The sequence below is a fragment of the Pseudophryne corroboree genome, chromosome 4 (genome assembly GCF_028390025.1).
Source record: "Pseudophryne corroboree isolate aPseCor3 chromosome 4, aPseCor3.hap2, whole genome shotgun sequence".
NCBI lineage: Eukaryota > Metazoa > Chordata > Amphibia > Anura > Myobatrachidae > Pseudophryne > Pseudophryne corroboree.
Genome location: NC_086447.1, coordinates 409,350,770 through 409,377,579, shown reverse-complemented (window position 1 = coordinate 409,377,579; position 26,810 = coordinate 409,350,770). Strand labels below are relative to the sequence as shown.

The following is a 26,810-nucleotide window of genomic DNA, read 5'->3' as shown; positions in this document are numbered from 1 at the left end:
AAAGTGGCCCTGTAAAATTTTGTAGAAGTGGCCCAACATGGGCAGCACAAGAGGTATAACATGCCGTGTAGCCATGGCAGCATCACTGGATGGTAGTGTTGCTGTACTGCAGAGATGGAATAACAGAAAGAATGGAGAAAAGGCAGTGTATTGAGTGTGGTGGGCTGCCTGTTGTGTGGGGGGTGGGGTCACATGACAACACACAAAACAGACTCCACAGACATATCGGCCTACCAAGAGGCTTACTGGTGAGTCCTATGGCCAATCCGCCCTGTCGTTGGGTAAGACAAGCCAACACATATAAACATACATGTGACATTGTATGCAGGCTTGGACTGGCCCACAGGGGTACAGGGGAAACCACCGGTGGGCCCCAAAGCCAGGGGGCCCACCTCCTGCTTTAAGGATCAGGTTCCAGACTGGGCACTTGAATTATACATTATACACTTGTTACCTTATACTGGACTATGGTGTAGTTTCTACAGTGCATTGCTGTTATTAATCTGTTATCAATCTGGTACATTATCATTCATGCAGCAGCTGAATTACTGTATATATTTATGAAGGGGCTCAAAACGTTGCACTCACTAATGGTTAGTCAAACCAATGAGGTGGCAGGCCACATCCCCTCTGCAGACTGGCCACACCCCTAATATGGGCCCCTACTACTGCATTTCCCCGGTGGGCCCTACATGTCCCACTCCGACACTGATTGTATGTAATATATGTGCCGACCGGCTTCCCCCTGCATTGTGTGGTCGGAGCCCAAGGGCAGCCCAGGTGCAGCAGCCACCACTGGCAGGGACCTCTTGACAAGCAGACACAACTATCCTATGATTATATGAGTGGGCTGTGGGTATATGTGTGCATCTATCTATCTATCTATCTATCTATCTATCTATCTATCTATCTATCTACATATGTATCTTGACTGAACATGGGACACATCATCTGTTCTTTTTCTACTACTACAATAAATTACATCTGAACAGCGAAGTCAAAGCACACACATAAATAATGAATTTGGGGGACTATGTACTACGCCTTGGAGAGAGATAATGTGGACGGAGATAAAGTACCAGCCAGTCAGCTCCTAACTGCCATGTCACATGCTGTGTTTGAAACATGACAGTTGGGAGCTGATTGGCTGGTACTTTATCTCCAGCGACTTTATATCTCTCCAAGGCTTAGTACATAAACTTTGCTTTTCTATTCTTTTGTGACTCTGACATGATGTGCAAAAAAACTGTTTTGTATGAAACTATCAATATACTCAATTTGGCACAAATCATTTTCTGTAACAGTTTGACCTCCAATGGATGTTAATCCACTGTGATCCTCTGAGGCCGGAGAGAGAGGCCTGCACTGAGCTGGAGGCCAGGAGAGCGGTAAGTAGTTGGCGATAGTATCCTGCTGGGTCTGGAGTATCTCAGAGGAACATATAGAGGCCCTCTAAGTAGAAAACAAAATATATGTACTGAGTAAATTGTTCTACATGCAGTGTACACATGTGTGAGCATTTGCAAATATAGACGTTGGTTCAAAATATCCAATAACTCCAGTTTTTAACCCTTTAAAGCCATATAGGGTTAAATAGATATTTGCTTGCATTGTTCCTCTTGGTTTTTTTCTGTTATCAAAGGAACCAATCATTTAAAAATGTAACAAAAAAAGTAACAGGTTGTTTAAACTGATTTGTGTCACTAAACAGAAATAAATAGATAAATGATTATCTGTAAAACCAAGAGTTTACTATTATATTGTAGCATTTTAGATCATGAATACATTAAAAAGCAACATTAATACCATTAAATAATAGCATTATAGGATGAAAATGCAGTCCAAATATGATTTCAAGTAGTTATATTAAGTGGTAGATAAACTGGAATATGTATGTTTTTTTATTCTCTATAAAGTTGAAGTAAGTTAAAAGTCTGAGGGGTCTATTTACTAAGCCTTGGATGGCGATAAAGTACCAGCCAATCACCTCCTGTCATTTTTCAAACCCAGTCTGTGACATGGCAGTTAGTTGCTGATTGGCTGGTACTAATTCTCCAGTGACTTTATCTCCATCCAAGGCTTAGTAAATAGACCCCTAAATTATAAATAACAAATGAAAAAATGGTGTCATATTGGGAACTTTACCGGCAGCTTTCAGAAAGCAAACACAGAAATAGGTTATAAAGCGAAAGCGTGGGAATGTCATATTGGTCCAATCATAAGGAAGTGGAAATACCTGATATAGAGGGGTGTTGTGTAAGGTCAGTAACCCATTGCGTACAGTTAATAATGAATGTGACAACACTGTATAAGAGTAACAGCTTCCAGCTGAAGGGTTAAAAGGCCCCTAGCAGCCTACCTTTCCCATCCCACATATAGTGTATCCTCCAATCATCACTTCCCTCCTCCCAGGATATTAATAAACATAAGGATGTGACGCCTTCTGCAGGACTTACCTTGCTTCTAGTGTTAGCTGATTCAGTTGGGGGATTTGCCTTGTGGATCCTAAAGTTGGACAGAGAGAAAGGATCCTGCGATTTCTTACCTAGTCATAGGTTATACTATGGCTAAATCTGTCAGGGATGGCGGGGCCCTAGTGCTGGTGCTACTTGTACACCTCAGCGGCATCTCAATAGCTCAAGTAAGTTCCAACTAACTTCATTCATTCATCTTTTGCAGGTCAGCCAGGCACTGCTCCAGGTAAGGACCCCGAGAAATAGGCTTTATCAAACTGTGTTATGTTCAATTTTTGGAATTTGTTGGAGGTTTCAAAACGGATTTTCAGTGTAGCATAGAAAGAGTTAACTGTCATTACTTTGTAGGCAGCTCAATATAGTTACTAAACTTTGCAGTTCTGCAGTAGTGATATGTGTATTGCCTATCACGATAACGGTGTTAATTAACATCGATACAGTGTTTATTGCAGTCTGTATTCATTACATTCCGATCCTCCTATTTACAAACAGCACTGGTTACACAGAAGTAGCATGTTCTTAGAAGGCATCCGCTGTTAAATATCTTGCATCCTTTATTAAAGGGGTACTGCTAATTACTCTCCAACTGCTTTGCATCTTTGCTTAGAAAGTCTAATAGCTATTTAGCATAGCGGGTAGCAAAAGTTATGGAGAGGGAAAAAGTAACGTTACAGTGAGTGTAGACACATGGACAGGTAATATAGGGTTAATCAGGTAGCAGTAAGTGTAAGGGGTCCAGGGCTGATGAGAGCCTGGGGGTGGTCACTAAGTCGCCTCCCTCCTCCCGGATTCTTACCACCACTCCTGCAAATAGAGGGGGACCTGGAGGAGACCTCCACCTCACAATGTTCTCTTTGTGAGCCCAGCCACAGGCCACTGTAAAAATAGGAGCAAAGAAGGACAAGAGCACATTCATCCTGCCTGCAGGGGCTGAGCCCAGCAACCTGACAGGCTGTCAGTGCACTCTTCTTCTACACACAGTGACGTGTGGATGCTATTTCATAGTCAGTGTTCCTCTCTATCCAGTGCATGAATAAACACAACAGTAACCACTATCTTATGTATCACCCCAGGAATCCCCTACACATAAGAAGATTAATAATTCAATTCTACATGAGTGGGTGTATGTGTGTATACTTGTGTATGTGTGTGTACTTGTGCATGTGTGTAGGCACTGTACGTGTGTGTGTGTGTGTGTGTGTGTGTGTGTGTGTGTGTGTGTGTGTGTGTGTATGTGAGTGTAGCTACTGTACGTTTGTGTGGGTGGGTGTGAATGTAGATACTGTACCTGTGTGTGTTTACAGCTAGTTTCCCCCAATAAGAGGCAGAAGTAACTGTGTGCGATGGTCTGTTGTGGCAGATGTGACAATGAATGAGTGATCAGCTCTGGAAAATAATAATAATACTATAAAATAATCGTGAGACAAAGATGTGCTGTGTATGTCTTACGCCTAATGTCTATTCTTCTCTTCAGAGAGGACCAGCCGGAGCCGCAGGGCCACAGGGTCCCCCCGGTACACCTGGAGTTCCTGGCATCGATGGCATAGATGTAAGTGTATAGTCTATGCCCACTGCATTTTACCTGCAGAGACATAATACTGTGTATAAAGACATACTCTACCACTCGCCTTAGTACATGTGTGTGAGAACATTAGTAAATGCATGTATAATACCATATGACTGGGTAATGACTCTGTACCATCTCTGCTTCTGTAACAGGGGGACAGGGGTCCTGACGGGCTGCCAGGCCCACCGGTAAGTTACCAAATACCCACAATTGAATGCATGGGACCCGCAGTGTGCGCTTTATTATTAATTAACTACTATGTCCTCTCATTCATCAGGGTTCAGATGGGGATGACGGCAAACCTGGATCGTCCGGATTACCAGGCGAGCCCGGAGCTGATGTGAGTACAGGGCTGTGTGCCCGCTGCTGCGCTGGGTGGGAAGGCTGCATGCAGTGCCCAAATAAGGGCTAGGGGGCGGTCTCTGTGCTGGGAGAGACAGAGCGTGGTGTGTGCTCTGAGACTGCAGCTGCTGCAGAGAGGGGCGAGTGTCTGAGGCTCAGGTGACACTGTGTCCTGCTCATATGTACTCACTGTATGTATATGCGATCTCTCTGGGGGCTGATCTGACGGTTTTGCTTAATACTTATTAGTTACCCGCTCATGGGTGCTGTGAAATATGAAATTGTTTAGTATTAGTGATTTAGAAGAAATACAGATTATCTAAAACATTAAGCACAAATTAAATGAGAAAGATCTCACTCTTTATTGGGTCCTCATCACGCTTCATTGTATCCTGAGCAGCAGAGAGAATCTCTGTATAAAGCTGGCTACGTGTTTATATTAGAGAAACGATGTACGATGTTTTTCTTCTGATACCTGAAATGATCTATAGAACATCTGATTTCCAGTGTGCACACTACTAAATTATCGATTGTTCCCATCTGAACAATGAAAGTCCCTAAATGTCATTGCTGTGCTGTTTTTAAATGCAATGTCTCCAGACAGAGCCGGCCATAGGCATAGGCAAACTAGGCAATTGCCTAGGGCATTTGATATGCCTAGGGGCATCAGCAGCTTCTGCTGATTAAAATGATATGCAGCATGCCTATATTCTGTGTGTAGCATTTCATATGCAGATACAGCCACAGTCTCACACAGTATATAGGCATGCTGCATATCATTTTAATCAGCAGAAGCTGCTTGTGCATCCTAGTGACATATCAATGCAAATAAGATGCATTTTAATTAAAAAAAAGGTGGCCGACGTTAGCATTGAGGCAAGATTTATGAGGACACATCTGTATCCAAGCCGAGGCAGAGGTCACAGTGTTAGTGGCAGTGTGAGTGCTGTGTGCATGTGAGTGGGTTGGTTGTGCAGTAGTGTTGTATGTGTGTCATGTAAAAATGCATTAATAATGTGCAACATATGTGTAAGGGGCACTGTGTGTGTCATTATGTGTAATAGGGCATTAATAATGTGCGGCATATATGTAACAGGGTACTACTGTATGTGTGTCATTATGTGTATGGGGCACTAATAATGTGCAGCAAATGTGTAGGGGGCACTATGTGTGTCATTATGTGTATAAGGGCATTAATGTGTGGCATGTGTATGGGACATTATGTGTAAAAGGGCATTAATAAAGGTTGTCATAACGTGTAAGATGCATTATGTTTATAAGGACATTAATGATGTGTCTCATATGTGTAAGGGGCATTACTGTGTGGAATTATGTGTATAAATGCATTACTAATATGTGGCATTATGTGTATAAGGTGCTCTACTATGTGGCGTTGCGTATAGAAAGATCATTACTGTGTCATCTAATGTGAATAAAGAGCAATAGGGTGTGGTGTGGTGTAATGTAAATAAGGAGCAATTCAGTGTGATGTAATGTGAATAAGGAGCTCTACTGTGAGGAGTAACGTTTATAAGGTAAAGTGATACTACTGTGGGATGTAATGTGAATTATCCACACTATCACCTGATCAAATTTGAATACAGTTGCAGTACTGTGTGGCGTAATTTGAATTGGGGGTACTATTGTGTGTCCATGCCCCTTGCTAGCAAAAATACACCCCTTTTTGGGCTGTGCGCCAAATGTGCGAACTGTTCCTATTTAAAATATAGGGGGTACAAACACCAAAATAAGGACTGTCACTGTTATGGGTGAGGGGTGATGGTGCTGGGAAAGAGGTGCAAGGTCAGAGGCGGAACCAGTGGTGGTGCTAGGGGGCACCAGCCAAAATCTTGCCTAGGGCATCATATTGGTTAGGGCCGGCTCTGTCTCCAGATTATGTAGTACACACGCTACATTGTGGCACCGTATCAGCTCATAGATATGTGAGGTTGTGCAGTGATACAGTTGTAAAGATGTGAGGTACCGTAGTGCAGTGATGATGCAGAGGTAGAGATGTAAGGTATTGCAGTGATGTAGAGGTAGATATGTGAGGTTGTGCAGTGATACAGTTGTAAAGATGTGAGGTACCGTAGTGCAGTGATGATGCAGAGGTAGAGATGTAAGGTATTGCAGTGATGTAGAGGTAGATATGTGAGGTTGTGCAGTGATACAGTTGTAAAGATGTGAGGTACCGTAGTGCAGTGATGATGCAGAGGTAGAGATGTAAGGTATTGCAGTGATGTAGAGGTAGATATGTGAGGTTGTGCAGTGATACAGTTGTAAAGATGTGAGGTACCGTAGTGCAGTGATGATGCAGAGGTAGAGATGTAAGGTATTGCAGTGATGTAGAGGTAGATATGTGAGGTTGTGCAGTGATACAGTTGTAAAGATGTGAGGTACCGTAGTGCAGTGATGATGCAGAGGTAGAGATGTAAGGTAGTGCAGTGATGATGCAGAGGTAGATATGTAAGGTATTGCAGTGATGTAGAGGTAGATATGTGAAGTACAATGATATAGGGGTATAGATGTGAGGTAGCATAATGATGCAGAGGTAGAGACTTGAGGTAGTGTAGTCATTTAGCTGTACAGATGTGGTGTACAGTAGTTTCATTATGTAGAGATGTAAGGTACTGCAATGATGTAAACGTACATATGTGAGGTGCAATGATATAGAGGTAGAGATGTGAGCTATAATGATGTAGTGGTATAGATGTGAGGCAGTGTAATGATGCAGAGGGAGAGATGTGATGTAGAGGTAGATATGTGAAGTATAATGATGTAATGGTATAGATGTGAGGCAGTGTAATGATGCAGAGGGAGAGATGTGATGTAGAGGTAGATATGTGAAGTATAATGATGTAGTGGTATAGATGTGAGGCAGTGTAATGATGCAGAGGGAGAGATGTGATGTAGAGGTAGATATGTGAAGTATAATGATGTAGTGGTATAGATGTGAGGTAGTGTAATGATGCAGAGGGAGAGATGTGATGTAGAGGTAGATATGTGAAGTATAATGATGTAGTGGTATAGATGTGAGGTAGTGTAATGATGCAGAGGGAGAGATGTGATGTAGAGGTAGATATGTGAAGTATAATGATGTAGTGGTATAGATGTGAGGTAGTGTAATGATGCAGAGGGAGAGATGTGATGTAGAGGTAGATATGTGAAGTATAATGATGTAGTGGTATAGATGTGAGGTAGTGTAATGATGCAGAGGGAGAGATGTGATGTAGAGGTAGATATGTGAAGTATAATGATGTAGTGGTATAGATGTGAGGTAGTGTAATGATGCAGAGGGAGAGATGTGATGTAGAGGTAGATATGTGAGGTACAATGATGTAGGGGTATAGATGTGAGGCAGTGTAATGATGCAGAGGGAGAGATGTGATGTAGAGGTAGATATGTGAAGTATAATGATGTAGTGGTATAGATGTGAGGTAGTGTAATGATGCAGAGGGAGAGATGTGATGTAGAGGTAGATATGTGAAGTATAATGATGTAGTGGTATAGATGTGAGGTAGTGTAATGATGCAGAGGGAGAGATGTGATGTAGAGGTAGATATGTGAAGTATAATGATGTAGTGGTATAGATGTGAGGTAGTGTAATGATGCAGAGGGAGAGATGTGATGTAGAGGTAGATATGTGAGGTACAATGATGTAGGGGTATAGATGTGAGGCAGTGTAATGATGCAGAGGGAGAGATGTGATGTAGAGGTAGATATGTGAAGTATAATGATGTAGTGGTATAGATGTGAGGTAGTGTAATGATGCAGAGGGAGAGATGTGATGTAGAGGTAGATATGTGAAGTATAATGATGTAGTGGTATAGATGTGAGGTAGTGTAATGATGCAGAGGGAGAGATGTGATGTAGAGGTAGATATGTGAAGTATAATGATGTAGTGGTATAGATGTGAGGTAGTGTAATGATGCAGAGGGAGAGATGTGATGTAGAGGTAGATATGTGAAGTATAATGATGTAGTGGTATAGATGTGAGGTAGTGTAATGATGCAGAGGGAGAGATGTAAGGTAGTGCAGAGATGTAGTGGTAGATATGTGAAGTATAATGATGTAGTGGTATAGATGTGAGGTAGTGTAATGATGCAGAGGGAGAGATGTGATGTAGAGGTAGATATGTGAAGTATAATGATGTAGTGGTATAGATGTGAGGTAGTGTAATGATGCAGAGGGAGAGATGTGATGTAGAGGTAGATATGTGAAGTATAATGATGTAGTGGTATAGATGTGAGGTAGTGTAATGATGCAGAGGGAGAGATGTAAGGTAGTGCAGAGATGTAGTGGTAGATATGTGAGGTACAATGATGTAGGGGTATAGATGTGAGGTAGTTTAATGATGCAGAGGTAAAGATGTGAGGTAATGCAGTGATGTAGAGGTAGAGTAATTATGTGGTGGCAGAGGTGTCATAAGATTACATTTTAGTGATAAGAGCTTAAGATATGAGGCAAGAACGATTTTACTTTAGTATTGTGTGAAAGTGGAAGTACCATCTGGCCTCCCATAAATGTCAGACAACATAGATGGTGCCAATTTGCAGAAGAAGTTGGAATTGTCCCATGTTACAGTACTTTCACTGTTCCAGAGTCTGAGGCCCTAAATACTGTATTCTCTAGGCAACACTCAGTGAAATAAGTGATAAGCATCTGCTCTTGCTTTTATCCACATCATCTACTGAATCTGTTTAATTAAGCACGACAGGAAAAGGGGTACTTTTGATAGTTGTGTAACCTTTATTAATATTTTGTACAGTAAAGTACATGATTATCCATGTATATGCTGACATCTAATTAATCATGATTTCTTGTGTAGTAAAAGTTGTTACATATGAATTACCACATGGTCTAATCATGGTTCCCCATATTAGGCATTTCCTAATTGTCTACCTGATGACTGCAATTGAGATGTCACGTACTTTTCTGGTTTTGCTACTAATTCAATCTAATCAAAATACTTGATAATTGCTTGTTACAGTTTGTCAAATAGCACTGACAGTAAATGTTTAAACAGGATATCTGTGGCCAGAAGACAGTGTGTAATTATTGTAATTACATGTATTATATACACAGTAGTGCTTGTATATCCACAGCCATATGTCTTTCACTGAATACACTGCCCTGCCAGACTGTGTAAAGTAAGGAGTCAATGACATGATTTGTAATCTTTTACATGGGCTGATGAGGAAATAACAATGCTTAAATAAGCAGGAAGAACGTGATACATAGTTATGTGTTGTGTATATTTTTTTTTGCTGTTTGCTTGCATTTTTTCCATACACCAATGACTTTAGTCTATACAGACTTTGATTAAATACACAACAGTTGATAATACACATCCCAAGTATCCCATTTACTTACAATGTAAGCAGACTTTGCCAAACTATCTTGAATTGTTAATGTTATATATTGCTAACTGAAAACTGCGCTGTAACAAGTAGATGCATGATCAGTAAACCCACTAGTATGATGCCGAAAAAGCAATTAAAATTCACAGCATGTTATATGTCTGTGAACTTCCAGCTCAGGGAAAGGCCCCAACCTTGTCATTTCTAATAAGTCACTCAGTGAGTGTGCTTCAGACTCCTAGAGCTTAAACCTTTAGTTGCCAACTGTGGTCCGAACAAATTTCTTGATGTTTAAATTAATACAGATTAAGGCAGTTGGTACAAACACATTTTAATCATCCATGTGCCTGCGATCAGTTGCTTGGTTAAGCAAGTGTTTGATACAAGAGAAAACTCTTGGGCACTTTCAGGACTGACTGACGGCTCCTGATGTTTACCCCAGCAGCATAAAGGCATTTAGGGGATCTTATGTCCTGAATTAATATCCAGGCACTTTTTAGGATTAGTGATCATAGGTAAAATATAGTAATAGCTGATATTTGTATTATTTCTTACATCAGTCTTATATTTTCCTTTATTCCAGCACAGGGTGTGGATTGCCATTTTCAAGTACATGCCAGGGCTACTCTTTAAGTAAATAGCTTTTTATTTTTAGTTTGTTGCTGTGGGTGAGAAGTGGGGCTCTTGGTCACTTATAAGCTGCAGTGCATCTGGTGCTTGGTCCTGAGTTTCTTATACTTACTGTACTTGGTCATCCTACAGTGCAGCAAATAGAGATTTAGCTGCTAGACTCTCCACTATACATATAGTGTATCAAATGTAACTTATGGCCAAATTCAGACCTGCTGTTGTGCGATTTCGCATGATGGGCGATTATCGAACGACTGCGCATACATATGGATCGCAATGCGCAGACGCAAGGCCAAACTGCGAAAGAATGGCGTGAAAATTTTGATTGCTATGCATATGCAATTTGATTGACAGGAAGTGGACGTTTGTGGGTGGTAACTGGCCATTTTCTGGGACTGTCATGACAAACGCAGACGTGTCCAAGCGTTTTTTGGGAGGGTGTGTGACGTCAGCTCCGGCCCCGATCAGCCTGTTCTCATCGCACTATAGGAGTAAGTACTGGGCTGCGCACAGACTGCACAGACAAGAAAAAATCATTTGATGGTGAGTTGCGAACGGATTTGCAGATGTCTGCTGTCTGGAGAAGTTTTCGCACGGCATACGCATGCATTCACACACTTGCACGGGGCGGGTTTCCTCTCTCTGTGGGTGGCAGCTATCTGATCGCAGACCTCTGCAAATTTGCAAAGGAGTGATCAGGTCTGAATTAGGCCCACAAATATATGCTACTGTATACTTCTGACTGCATGCATCCCTTATACTGTGCAGGCCTGTGCAGTTAGTGCCACAGCAAGCTGAAGGGAGTGTGAGCAGTAATTGTCATTGGGCCTAATTCAGACCTGATCGAAGCAACAAATTTGTTAGCAGATGGACAAAACCATGGGGGTCATTCCGAGTTGTTCGCTCGTTGCCGATTTTCGCTATGCTGCGATTAGTTGCAAATTGCGCATGCGCAAGGCACGCAGGGCGCATGCGCTTAGTTATTTTACACAAAACTTAGCTGTTTTGTTTTGGCTTCTGCAGCGCTTTTCAGTCGCACTGGTGTTCGGTAAATGATTGACAGGAAAGGGACGTTTCTGGGCGGCAACTCAGCGTTTTCCCGGCATTTGCTAAAAAATGCAGGCGTGTCAGGGAAAAACGCGGGAGTGTCTGGAGAAACGGGGGAGTGGCTGGCCAAACGCAGGGCGTGTTTGTGACATCAAACAAGGAACTAAACGAACTGAGCTGATCGCAATCTGTGAGTAGGTCTGGAGCTACTCAGAAATTGCAAATAATTATTTATTAGCAATTCTGCTAATCTTTCGTTCGCAATTCTGCTAAGCTAAGATACACTCCCAGAGGGCCTAGCGTGTGCAATGCTGCTAAAATCAGCTAGCGAGCGAACAACTCGGAATGAGGGCCCATGTGCAGTGCAGGGGGTGCAGATGTAAAATGTGCAGAGAGAGTTAGATGTTGGTGGGTTATATTGTTTCTGTGCACGGTAAATACTGGCTGCTTTATTTTTATACTGCAATTTAGATTTCAGGTTGAACACACCCCACCCAAATCTAACTCTCTCTGCACATATTATATCTGGCCCCCCTGCAGTACACATGTTTTTTTGCCCAACTGCTAACAAATTTGCTGTTGCGATCAACTCTGAATTAGGCCCATTGTGTGAGTCAGTTTGGGATTCTCACACACCTCACAATGTTCTATGGCACTAACTACACAGTATCATGTGGTTTGCATTACATAAAGGGGTCCCATGCAGCATTGTATGATTCACTGGCGTTTCTATAATGGGTGCAGTGTGTGCGGTGCACACGGGCCCCTGAGTCCAGAGGGGGCCCCCACCGCACATGCTGCACCCATTTTCTAAATACTCACCCCTCCGGAGTCCCACGGCGACGTCCACGGCGGTATTAAAACTCTGTGAAAATGGCCCAGCCATTTTCACGGAGTTCTGCGCATGCGCAGTAGAGAAATCTCAGGGAAAATGGCCGCTGCGCCATTTTCCCGGAGATCTGCGCATGCGCAGTAGAGTTTGAACGCTCTAGTACTCAGACTTTCAGCGCTGCCAGCAGAGAGGAGGGGGCACGAACGGAGGATTCATGAGTTCAATTTATTACAAATTCTGTGTATTGGTCATATGAGAGGACCTGTTTCATTATAATGAAGGAGGAGGAGCCTTCATGTATACTGTGATGGACATTACTGTATATAGCATTGTGTGAAGCGCCATAATGTTCATATTTTGCATATATTTAAGGGCCCTACACACTGGCAGATAACACTGCATGATATGAACGTTCTTGTTCATTAATGAACGAGAACTAATTCATATCGTGCAGTGTGTAGGCACCAATGATGAACGATGCGTGGCCCCGCGCTCATTCATCGCTGGTGCCCCATCGCTTGTGCATGCAGGCCACAATCTCATCCATATTAGCATGCATTGCTGTGGAGCCGGGTGATGGGGAGAGTGAAGAAACCACTCCCCCCGTCACCTCCCCCCCGCCGCCGGGTCACCCGTCGGCCGTAGCCGCCGTCGGGCAGCTTGGCGGCGGATCACCGAGTCTGTAGGGGGCTTAACTTGATAAGAAAGATTGTTGGTATGTTCTGTGCAAACAAGGCAGTATCGCATGTATCACATAGAAGCACTTGGGGGGTATAGGAATTGTTTTTTAAGAATGAGGTTTAACCTCTACTGATATACTAAACTGGTTAACAATGTGTGAGCATAGCAATCTTTCTTTTTTAATTAATATCAGATATTTTCTTTAGAATCATAAAGAAGTTCTAGAGAATCAATTTAAGGGCTTTGTGATTACCCTGTATTCAGTGTTACTTCTCACAAAAAAAAATCATTCCCAACAGAAAAGGACTGCAGACTTACTGTGCTATGTACAGGAGGGTGTGTGGATGCTGTACTTCATTAGATTGGCTACTGTACCCAGAGCCGGCAACAGAAATCTCGGGGCCCTGTACAGTGATACCTGGGGCCCCTCAGATTATATATATATATATATATATATATATATATAACAGCAGGCGGGTCCGGCTCTCCCATTAGAATCTACAATTGCGCTGGGTGCCTCCACAGGGCCTAATACAGACAACGGAGAGTGCGGCACTCCAAGCGACGGAGACACAGTCACAGTACGTTCCAAGTCAGAGACAACATTTCAATGCATTTTAATGGTGCATTTTCATCAGGTCACCTGATGAAAATGCACCATTAAAATGCATTGAAACGTCTCTAATTTGGAACGTACTGTGACTGTGTCTCCGTTGCTTGGAGTGCCGCACTCTCCGTTGTCTATATATATATATATATATATATATATATATAGTGTGTGTGTGCGCAATGGAATTTGCTGCACTATATAAGAAACTATTAATATATGTGTGTAAATAATAAATATATATATATATATATATATATATATATACACAAATAGAAATATGTATATCTCCCCTTCCTCCCCCACACACCCCACAGTCTGTCTCTCCCCAATGACTCCATGTTGCGTTCCAAGTTCCCCCACCCCATCCCAAAGCCATGTATCTCTTCAGCAAGCCACTCTTACCTCGTGTAGAGCTGTCACTCTGAGGCTGCTCCCACACACCTAGAGCTTGCTGCCCTATTTGGACAAAACAGCTCACATCCCTGCTGGGCACTAAGTGGTGTATCCTTGGGGCCCCTCTGATACTTGGGGCCAGTACAGGTGTCCCCTTTAGCACCCCCCTGTTGCCGGCCCTGACTGTACCTGTACAATCAGGTGCTGAGTTCACTACAGGCTCCTGTGTGGAAAATGTTAAATACAAATCTTTTTCAGAAGTGGCCCTTAATACAAGATATAAGTATGGTCTCTAAGGAAGGACCCTTACTGACCAGCTACTCAGAGGTTACACCCACTATAGTGGCATTAATGTTTTATTCACAAATTCATCAAATAAAAAAATTAAAAAAAGAACATACCAAGTATTAGGAAGTAATGTGTCTAGATGACAGCATTGTTGCTGTGTTCCAAATAGAATCAAGTGCAAAAAAATACAGGACATAGGGGTTCATTCCGAGTTGATCGTAGCTGTGCTAAATTTAGCACAGCTACGATCATTCACACTGACATGTGGGGTGACGCCCAGCACAGGGCTAGTCCGCCCCGCATGTCAGTGCTGCTCCCCCCCCACAGAAGTGCAAAGGCATCGCACAGCGGCGATGCCTTTGCACTTCAAGAGTAGCTCCCGACCAGCGCAGCTTTCGCGTGCTGGCCGGGAGCTACTCGTCGTTCCCCGGCCTGCAGCGGCTGCGTGTGACGTCACGCAGCCGCCACGGCCCGCGCCTCCAATGATCCGGCCACGCCTGCGTTGGCCGGACCGCGCCCGCTAAACGGCGGCTTAACGCCGCCGTCCAGCCCCCTCCCACCCAGCAACCACCTCTGCCTCAGAGGCGATTGCTAGGCAACGACGGCTGGCATGCGCCGATGCACTGTGGCACTGGTGCATGCGCAGTTCTGACCCGATCGCTGCGCTGCGAGAAACTGCAGCGAGCAATCGGATCGGAATGACCCCAATAGACCAGATAGACACCAGTTGCCCTCTAAGCTCTGTATTGTATGCTGTGTGCATAAACAGCAACAAAATACTTTGACCCATGCCACATATATCCCTGTAGGAAAGCATACTCATGCATTCAAGACCAGCTGGTTTCTAGTACTTTCTACATTGTACTTTTTCCCCGCAGTTATCCCATGTTCCATTCTGTGTGCAGCACAGCAATAGAACACTATTGTCTGGTCATTAAACTTTGGACACATATGAAATATCAAATACTATGTGATTTTATAACATATCAATGACATTCTTTCTGGATGTTTGTAGCAGATACCATGTAATAAATATGCATTATTCTATTGCACTAATCACAAAATATATCATGTGCATATTATATTAGATGACTGACCTGATTACCATATTACAATACAAATACAGCTTGTTCTAGTTCACTGTGCTCGCTTACAACATGTTTACATTAGCTGCTGTAGCCAATAAATAAAACCATATGTGCCTGCAGTGAGAAGAACTGTCAATAATACGGAATCATGGACAAAAGTGCAGGGACAAAGGAACACTATACTACTGTTTCCTCATTAAAGCAACTATGCCTGTAACTACAGTTCATGAAGGCTCAGGAAGCCAGAGTCCCTGAATAACATCACAGACAACAGTGTTTGAGAGTGTGGTCAGTGCTTTGGTAGTATAGCGATGGGTAGGTAAATTGTGCTGGAATGCCTGGAGTTGTGACATGTTTTGTTGCATGTATCAATAGAAAACAAAATTTAGAATCATTAAGGAGAAACAACATTACACATTAGGAGTGCTTTCTAAATAGAATGTTATTTTATTAACTAATTTTAAAACCAAATTTGGCTATATGTTGACAATCAATATGCAGACATTCAAAATGACAGCAAGGATGTAATGTAGACATGGATGTAATGTAGACATGGACATTGGGCCTTATTCAGGTTTATTAACAAACAAACAAACAAACAAACAAACAAAAAACCCTAGTGGGCAAAACCATGTTACACTGCAGATGGTGCAGATTTAACGTGCAGAGAGAGTTAGATTTGGGTGGGTTATATTTGTTTCTGTGCATGGTAAATACTAGCTGCTTTATTTCTGCACTGCAATTTTGATTTCAGTTTTTACACTGCCCACCCAAATCTAAATATTTCTGCACATGTTACATCTGCCCCACCTGCAGTGTAACATGGTTTTGCCCAGTTGCTAACTTTTTTGGTTTGCTAACCAACCTGAATAAGGCCCATAATGTAGTCATGGGCATAATGTAGTAATGGACATAATGTAGTCATGGGCATATTGTAGACATTGGCATAATGAAGACATTGGCATAATGTAGTCATGGGCATAATGTAGTCATGGGCATAATGTAATCATGGGCATAATGTAGTCATGGGCATATTGTAGACATTGGCATAAAATAGTCATGGGCATAATGTAGTCATGGGCATAAGGTAGACATGGGCATATTGTAGATATGGGAATAATGTAGTCATGGGCATATTGTAGATATGGGAATAATGTAGACGTGGGCATATTGTAGTCATGGACATATTGTAGACATGGGAAGAATGTAGACATGGACATATTGTAGACATGGGAATAATATAGACATGGACATATTGTAGTCATGGACATATTGTAGACATGAACATATTGTAGTCATGGACATATTGTAGACATGGGCATATTGTAGACATGGGAAGAATGTAGACATGGACATATTGTAGACATGGGAAGAATGTAGACATGGACATATTGTAGACATGGGAATAATATAGACATGGACATATTGTAGTCATGGACATATTGTAGTCATGGACATATTGTAGACATGGACATATTGTAGTCATGGACATATTGTAGACATGGGCATATTGTAGACATGGGCATATTGTAGACATGGGAAGAATGTAGACATGGACATATTGTAGACTTGGGAATAATGTAGACATGGACATATTGTAGTCATGGACATATTGTAGTCATGGACATATTGTAGACATGGACATATTGTAGTCATGGGCATATTGTAGACATGGGAAGAATGTAGACATGGACATATTGTAGTCATGGACATATTGTAGTCATGGACATATTGTAGACATGGACATATTGTAGTCATGGACATATTGTAGACATGGGCATATTGTAGACATGGGAAGAATTTAGACATGGACATATTGTAGTCATGGACATATTGTAGTCATGGACATATTGTAGACATGGACATATTGTAGTCATGGACATATTGTAGACATGGGAATAATATAGTCATGGACATATTGTAGACATGGACATATTGTAGTCATGGACATATTGTAGACATGGGAATAATGTAGACATGGACATATTGTAGTCATGGACATATTGTAGACATGGACATATTGTAGTCATGGACATATTGTAGACATGGGAATAATGTAGACATGGACATATTGTAGTCATGGGCATATTGTAGACATGGGAATAATGTAGACATGGACATATTGTAGTCATGGGCATATTGTAGACATGGACATATTGTAGACATGGACATATTGTAGACATGGGAATAATGTAGACATGGACATATTGTAGTCATGGACATATTGTAGACATGGGAAGAATGTAGACATGGAAATATTGTAGACATGGGAATAATGTAGTCATGGACATAATATAGACATGTACATAATATAAACATGCATATAATATAGACATGGACATAATGTAGACATGAACATAATATAGACAGGGTCATAGTGTAGTCATGGACATAATGTAATCATGGACATAATATAAACATGCTTGGCCGCTCCTCCATCCCCCTGCCTCATGCCTTGAACATCTCAGCTTTGCTTGCATACTGCCATCAGGCTACCTCCCGCTTGCTTGCACCTCATGTCATCTGTCTGTCGACCCTTCCCACTAGATTGTTAGCTCTTCAGAGCAGGGCCCTCTTTCCTCTTGTTATCTAAGCCCTTTTCTCGACACATTTCACTTGCAGCTCTCCCCTACTCAAAAACCATCTTTACCCGCTTTTTCTCCTGCTGGTAAAGGCTCATCTCCATCTATGGCCACCAGCCCCAAGTAGTACGATGATCACTCCCTCACTACTTACATCTTAGCTGTATTATGTCTTGAGAATTGTGGTGCTCTTTGTTATCTGTACTCCTATTTCTGTTATTTATTTACTGTAATGCTAAGTTTGTCTCCCTGTACTGTCCTTTGTACGGCGCTGCGAAACACTTGTGGCGCCTTATAAATAAAATGTAATAATAATAATAATAATAATAATAATGCTTATAATATAGACTTGGACATAATGTAGACATGTACATAATATAGACAGGGTCATAGTGTAGTCATGGACATAATATAGACATGTACATAATATAAACATGCATATAATATAGACATGGACATAATGCAGACAGGTACATAATATAGACAGGGTCATAGTATACTCATGGACATAATGTAGACATTGGCATAATGTAGACAGGTTAAATGTTGACAGGGTCATAATGTAGTCATGGACATAGTATAGATATGGACATAATATAGACATGTACATAATGCAGACATGTAAATAATATAGACATGGACATAATGTAGACATGGACATAATATAGTGATGGACATAATGTAGACATGGACATAATATAGACATGCACATAATATAGACATGCATATAATATAGACATGGACATAATGTAGATGTACATAATATAGACAGGGTCATAGTGTAGACATGGACATTATGTAGACATGGACATAGTGTAGACATGGACATAATGTAGTCATGGACTTAATGTAGACATGGACATACAGTAATGTAGTCATGGACATCATTTAGACAATACATTGGGGTCGATTCAATTCACTGACAGTTGAGTAGCGCCGGGAGTTTGCTGACAGTACAAGTCCGCACTGAAAGGTGTTACTTGCACTATCTCCCTGAAATACTTTTTCAAATGTAGGCAAGTATGAATTGGAATGATATAGAGAACATTACACACAAGAGAGGTCTTGTAACTTACTTACAAGAGCAGTTCAATATGTAACACATTGATGCATGTTACATACAGTACACAGGTCTAAAACAGCTTTTGTGTACTTCAAACTTGTGTTTCAGCTGTGCTATACAGGCCAGTGTTTCCTAAAACATAATATAACGTTTCCCTGCTCCATTGATTAAAGATTGTCCACATACAGTATACAGTTTTTATATGTTATGCTCAATTAATCATGATTTTATTTCAGCATATTATGTATTTATTCCGCATGTTTTTGAGTCTGACACATTTTATCCTTCTAAATCTAGTGTTCTCAGTCCTCCACTAGATGGCACTGCAGTAGTTTGTTTCTATTCTATGTTCTGCTCAGCTTTTGATTTGCTGTAGTTTTCTATATTGTAACTGGTCTATTGAGACTGTTCTCACTACTCATCCAGATTATATATATTTCAGTTTTTAGACAACAGTGGTATTTGTTATTTTTTTTCAACAGAGCTCTTCCTCATGAGTTATTTTAAAAGTATGTCTGGTGACCTTGTGATAGTACAGAAACTTCATACAAGAATAAGTGTATGCAGCTGATATAGCTACTGTTATTGTCGTAGCTGTTTTATTAATATAAGTATGTGTTGATGATGTATTAAGAAATAATGCAAATAATGCAAATGTAACTGATGTATAGATCTGCCTGTCAGTTGGCATATTATTAGCAGATGCCTGACTGCTAGTGAAAATATCTGCTGATCAGGATCATCTGCTCAAATCTTTGCTGTATTATAAATAATTAAATCATTTACAAAATTGTCTCCCCACATTGACCAAAAAGTGTTGCTAGCATCAGCACTCAAGGCCTATGCTGACAGCAGCAAAATCAGGTGGACAAAGTGGGGTTACAGTAAAATAAAAAAAAGTCTGGCCTTATCCTATTAAATTTGGTACATAATACCAGCAAGAAAATGGGCAGATCTGGAAAGGGGGCATAGCCTGGGGAGGGTAGCCTACCTTCCCTGAAGTCCAGAGAAATTCAAAGAAATCTGGGAGTCCCCTGGGCATTCTGGGAGAGTAGGCAATTACTACACAGCCAATCATATATTTTTCTGTGAGATCTGATCTTTTCATGTGAGGTGAAAAAATAGGTGAAGAACTCCACATCTAGAAAGTCCAGGTAGTCTCATCCCACATATCCACCAGTCTTCCTTATTTACTATAATATAACATGGCAGGCAGCCACAATTAGATAGGTTTCATTTACATATATTTCTGAAAGTACACTGTGGTAGGGTTGTGCTTTGACTGTAATCAGACTGCACTAAAACCATGCATAACACATGGAAAAAGAACAAACAAATGGATTATTGAGTATGATGCCAGCGTCTCTCCTGTGGCCAATGCTTCCATGCACTCTAATGTACTGGAAATGTAGCATTTGCAATATGAATAGAAGAGGTGCACTGGCATTGGGGTCAACAATCCCAATCCATGCTTTGTTTTAACTGGTTTTCAATCGGTGTCGACTAACCACAGTCTGAGCAATTAGACCAGGCATGTCCAAACTGCCAGGGGCGGATCCAGAAGAAAATGATTGGGGGGGGGCACCATGGAAGGGGAAGTACATTTGCGTGCGGCTTCGGTGCATGTGAGGTGGCGCTTCTTATACAATGCCCACAGTTGTAGCACTCATTATGCATTGTCCACTGCACTGGTAGTGCCCCTTATATAGACCCCATAGTAGTGGTGCCCCTTATGCAATGCCCGTATTGCCCCCAGTAGTAATGTTGCCTGTAGTAATGCCCGCAGTCATTTAGTGAGTGTGGCCAATTAAAATGAGACGTGATACACAGACATATGCCCCCAATAGTGCAGTGCCAAATCCACAATTGCACCCACAGTGCCAGATCCACAATTGCCCCCACAGTGCCAGATCCACAAATGCCCCCACAGTGCCAGATCCAAAAATGCCCCTACAGTGCCAGATCCAAAAATGCCCCTACAGTGCCAGATCCAAAAATGCCCCCACAGTGCCAGGTAAACAATTGCCCTCACAGTGCCAGGTAAACAATTGCCCCTACAGTGCCAGGTAAACAATTGCCCCTACAGTGCCAGGTATACAATTGCCCTCACAGTGCCAGGTATACAAATGCCCCCACAGCAGGTATACAAATGCCCCCACAGCAGTTCTGCAGCTGCTTACCGCTGCTGCTGCTTCTCTGCTCGGCTCTGAGGGTGTCAGGAGGAGAGCGTGGCTATGTCTGGCGGCGTGTAGGACTTCAAACTAGCCGCCAGTTCGTGAGCCAATCAGAGCTCACGGACCGGCGGCTCCTGATTGGCTGCCGGTCCGCGAACTCTGATTGGCTCACGAACCGGCGGCTGGTTTGAAGTCCGCAACACGCTGCCAGATAGCCGCGCTCTCCTCCTGACAGCTGAGACACGCTGCCGCCGGACTGAGCGGCAGCGTGTCTCAGTGACACAAGTGGGGGACGACGGATGGGGCCACAAATGACAGGGGGGGCACGGGCCCGAGTGCCCCCCCCCCTGGATCCGCCACTGCAAACTGCGGCCCTCCAGCTGTTGAGAAACTACACATCCCAGCATGCCCTGACACAGCTTTAGCATTCTCTGACAGCAAAACTGTGACAGGGCATGCTGGGATATGTAGTTTCACAACAGCTGGAGGGCCGCAGTTTGGACATGCCTGAATTAGACAGTAACATATGTACAGATTGTAGAACAACTATCACAGCTGTTTGCAAAAGAATTAACTGTTATTGCTAAAATAAAACTGATCCAGATGCCTGCTCTTTTTCCTCACTGATCAATGCATCGGTTTTGTACTTTGTTGGGCAATATGGCAGCTCTCTGCAAAGCAAGTTTCAGTTATACTGCAAAGAAGCATATATTTATTTTAATACATATATTTCAATATTGTGTTTTTAACAGCTTTATTAATGATGTAACTTTATTTATTTATTACTACAGGGACTGACAGGACCTGACGGAATTCCTGGTCCTGGTGGCCCAAGAGGGCAAAAGGTCAGTATAATCATACACTTAAACACTGAAAAGGAACCTAATCACTCTAAGGGCCATATTCAATTGCAGGCCATTTATTTATTTATTTGAAATCTTGAGCTGCAGGGTTATTCCTACAGGCACAAGATTTTTTTGGTATTCACTTGGGTGCAGGTTTTTCTTTTTTCACACAGTGCACCTCCAGAGCAAGAACAATATTTTCTAAATTCCATATTTGAATGAAAAATTGTTGGGACTTGGTTTATCACTTCCTAGTGCTGTCTCCAAACTTAATACATCTGCCCCAATGTGAGTATGTGTCCATCAGTCAGCAGGGAACAATGGGGCAGATGTATTAACCTGGAGACGGCATAAAGAAGTAATAAAGCAGTGCAAGGTGCAAGCAGTGCAAGGTGATAAACGCACCAACCAGTCAACTCCTAACTGTCAATTTACATATTAGAGCTGATTGGCTGGTGTGTTTATCACCTTGCACTTAGCATAAGGAAGTGATAACCAGAGATAAGTGCAAGGTGATAAATGCACCAGCCAATCAGCTCCTAACTGTTAAACACACCAGCCAATCAGCTCCAATATGTAAATTATCACCTTGCACTTATCACTGGTTTGGTATCGGACAAAAGGTTGACACCAATAAGGTCGACACCACTTAAGTCAACACCAATTGGTCAACACACCTTAGGTTGACACCTGAAATAGGTTGACATGGACAAAATGTTGACATGAACAAGGTTGACATGAGTTTTTCACTTTTATTTTCATTTTTTAACTTTTTCATACTTTACGATGCACGTGTACTACAATTGGGAACGGTAACCTGCCCAAAGCATGGATAGCGAAGCGAGCCATGCGAGGGCAAACAGTGCACTAATTGGGGTTCCCAATCAGATTACGGAGAAAACGACACCAAAAAAACAAAACACTTATGTCGACTTTTTTCCATGTCGACCTTGTTCATGTCGACCTTTTGTCCACGTCGACCGTTTTTGGGTGTTGACCTAAGGTGTGTCAACCTATTGGTGTCGACCTAATTGCTGTTAACCTTGAGTCCCAGGCCCACTTCCTTATGCCTTCTCCAGGTTAATACATCTGCCCCAGTGAGTTCTATTGGTGCACTGTCTTCAAATCCAGCTCCAATATCTGAGCATGCCATCTACTCAGGACAAGACAGAGGCTGTACAAATACAGATTGTAAGCATAAGATCTTTAAGCCTCATATACAGTATTTGATCTGCATTAACAATATATTTTGCCCTAGCTAGATTAAAGCTAGATTAAATGTTCTGTCTTTAGACTTCCAGATTTTTTTTTATCTCAGCTTCCTATAATACTCTAGAATTCTCTCCAGGTACTGCACTCATAGCTCTTTCTGTGATTGTTGCTATTTCCAGGTGCTGATACATATTATGCCATAACCTGATACATGCTGCTACTTTAATATTTAAGGTTTACTTGCACTGGAGGCCAGTATCATAGTTATGTTAAGTTGTTGTTTTTTTTTGATGGACACCTGATATAATTATTTAATTAAAATGCAATTTTGCTCTCGGGAGTTTTTTTTGTGCTTTTTCTAATTCTTTTAATTATTTTTCTTATGTTTTATACAAGTTAATAATACTTTTAATTATTTTATGTGGTTCCCTGTACTAGACACCAGTGTCCTGCTTTTCCCTTTGTGGCAGCTGCATACAGAGCTGATTTGCAATATATTTTGTATCATAGCAATAGCTTGTGTTTGCAATTTTAGCACAGACCAGAGCACAGTTGCGCACAATTGCACTGATAATTTGTTTTACATACACAAACTCGATCTGTACAATGGCCCTCATTCCGAGTTGTTCGCTCGGTATTTTTCATCGCATCGCAATGAAAATCCGCTTAGTACGCATGCGCAATGTTCGCACTGCGACTGCGCCAAGTAACTTTGCTATGTAGAAAGTATTTTTACTCACGGCTTTTTCATCGCTCCGGCGAACGTAATGTGATTGACAGGAAATGGGTGTTACTGGGCGGAAACACGGCGTTTTATGGGCGTGTGGCTGAAAACGCTACCGTTTCCGGAAAAAACGCAGGAGTGGCTGGAGAAACGGTGGGAGTGCCTGGGCGAACGCTGGGTGTGTTTGTGACGTCAACCAGGAACGACAAGCACTGAACTGATCGCACAGGCAGAGTAAGTCTGGAGCTACTCTGAAACTGCTAAGTAGTTAGTAATCGCAATATTGCGAATACATCGGTCGCAATTTTAAGAAGCTAAGATTCACTCCCAGTAGGCGGCGGCTTAGCGTGTGTAACTCTGCTAAATTCGCCTTGCGACCGATCAACTCGGAATGAGGGCCAATGGGGGTAATTCAGAGTTGATGGCAGCAGCAAATTTGTTAGCTAATGGACAAAACCATGGGGGTAATTCCAAGTTGATCGCAGCAGGAAATTTTTTAGCAGTTGGGCAAAACCATGTGCACTGCAGGGGAGGCAGATATCTTATTTGCAGTGTAAAAATAAAGCAGCCAGTATTTACCCTGCACAGAAACAAAATAACCCACCCAAATATAACTCTTTCTGCACATGTTATATCTGCCTCCCCTGCAGTGCACATGGTTTTGCCCAACTGCTAAAAAAATTCCTGCTGCGATCAACTTGGAATTACCCCCTATGTGCACTGCAGGTGTGGCAGATATAACATTTGCAGACAGAGAGTAATAGGCCCTACACACTGGCCGATAATCCTCAAAGATATGAACGATCTCGTTCATTATTGAACGAGATACCGTTCATACCTTTGAGTGTGGAGTCACCAGCAATGAACGATGCGCGGCCCCGCGCTCGTTCATCGCTGGTGCCCCGTCGGCTGTGCATGCAGGCCAATATGGACGATCTCATCCATATTTGCCTGCACTTCTATGGAGCCGTGTGACGGGGGGCAGTGAAGTAACTTCACTGCCCCCCCGCCGCCGATTCGCCCGTCGGCCGTATTCGCCGTCGGGAAGCTTGGCGGCAGATCTTTAAATGTGTAGGGCCCTTTATATTTTGTTTCTGTGCAGGGTAAATACTGGCTGCTTTATTTTTACACTGCAATTTAGATTTCAGTTTGAACACACCCCAGTGCACATGGGGGGTCATTCGAGTTGTTTGCTCGCTAGCTGCTTTTAGCAGTAGTGCAAACGCTAAGCTGCTGCCCTCTGGGAGTGTATCTTAGCTTAGCAGAACTGCGAACGAAAGGATTGCAGAACGGCACCAAAATATTTTCGAGCGGTTTCTGATTAGCTCCAGACCTACTCCTAGCTTGCGATCACTTCAGACTATTTAGTTCCTGTTTTGACGTCACAAACACGCCCTGCGTTCGGCCAGCCACACCCGCGTTTCCCCAGGCATGCCTGCGTTTGTATCTGACACGCCTGCGTTTTTCCACACATTCCCCGAAAACGGTCAGTTACCTCCCAGAAATGCCCCTTTCCTGTCAATCACTCTGCGGCGAGCAGCGTGACTGAAAAGCGTCGCTAGACCTTGTGTGAAAGTACTTTGACTTTTGTGAAAGTACATCGCGCGTGCGCATTGCGCCGCATGCGCAGAAGTGGCGATTTTTAGCCTGATCGCTGCGCTGAGAACAACGGCAGCTAGCGATCAACTCGGAATGACCCCCATGGTTTTGCCCAACTGCTAACAAATTTGCTGCTGTGATCAACTCTGAATTAGGCCCAATGAGCACATTTCCCTTTGCAATACTTGGCATCCATAGACATGTGCCATGTTATAAAAACTATGTTTAGCTATGATGTCAGGATACAGGTAAAAATATGGTTTCCTTTATCACCTCTTATTAACAATTCTTCATTTTCTTTAAATATTCTAATTACCACATAATAAAACAATAGTATATATAGCTGATTTCATTATAGCAAATTGCCCTGAGAATATTGTGTTATGGTGTATACTTGCAATAACCTAAAACAATGCAATGATTATTTTCAGGGTGAACCTGGATTGCCGGGTTCTCGAGGACTATCAGTAAGTAAACATCACTTGTGAGAATTAACTGAGTAATTATATAATATTTTCAACCTCAATTGTCAAAACTATTAATAAGTTCATATATATATATATATATATATATATATATGTATGTATATGGTCTATTAGGAATCAATCATCTATTTGTGGTAACCGAGTGCTCACTATCTCCATTCATGTATTGTTTGTGTTTTATTCCTGCTCTTTTACCCTGTTTACCAAAGGGGGTGTAGTACGTTATGCCGGTGGTCGGGCTCCCGGCGAGCAGCATACCAGCGCCGGAATCCTGACCGCTGGCATACCGATAGCTGGGCAAGCGCAAATGAGCCCCTTGCGGGCACGGTGGTGTGCTACGTGTGCCACATTATCTATTCTCCCTCCAGGGGGGTCGTGGACCCCCAAGAGGGAGAAGAACTGTCGGTATACTGGTGGTCGGTATTCCTGCACCGGTATGCTGGTCGTCGGGAGCCTGGCCACCGGCAGAGTTGCTATAGAGCTATAATATTTATTATCTGCAATTTGCATTTTCACAGATTACTCATTGACCTGTCCTGCTGAGCTCACTAGGGGAAGGAAGGGAAGGGAAAGCAGGGGCAGTAGGCTGTAGCAAGGAAGTTTTGCACCCAGAGTGAGACCAAATTGTGGCCGCCTCCCTCAGAGCCGGAGTAAGGGGAGGGGGGCCTGGGGGTATGTACCCGGGCCCCCCTTTCTAAAAGGGCCCCCCTGCCGCAAGCCACAGATCGGATCTCTGTAACAGATCCGATCTGCAGCACTGGGCTCCCGGACCCCGCACGTCTCCCCGTCGGTTGCCCTGGCAACCTAACAGCGC

The 26,810-nt window shown here is 42.5% G+C and overlaps 1 protein-coding gene across 1 annotated transcript in view; it reads left to right on the top strand.

Annotated features, from left to right (window-relative positions):
• The window catches only part of COL9A1 (collagen type IX alpha 1 chain), a 176,234-nt gene that overhangs the window by 46,968 nt on the left and 102,456 nt on the right, over positions 1–26,810 (top strand). Inside the window, exons 6-12 of the mRNA XM_063916767.1 lie at positions 1,305–1,388; positions 2,680–2,700; positions 3,949–4,023; positions 4,194–4,229; positions 4,319–4,381; positions 21,923–21,976; positions 25,943–25,978. Of these exons, the coding sequence (XP_063772837.1) occupies positions 1,305–1,388; positions 2,680–2,700; positions 3,949–4,023; positions 4,194–4,229; positions 4,319–4,381; positions 21,923–21,976; positions 25,943–25,978 (369 nt within the window). The remainder of the gene's footprint in view (positions 1–1,304; positions 1,389–2,679; positions 2,701–3,948; positions 4,024–4,193; positions 4,230–4,318; positions 4,382–21,922; positions 21,977–25,942; positions 25,979–26,810) is intronic.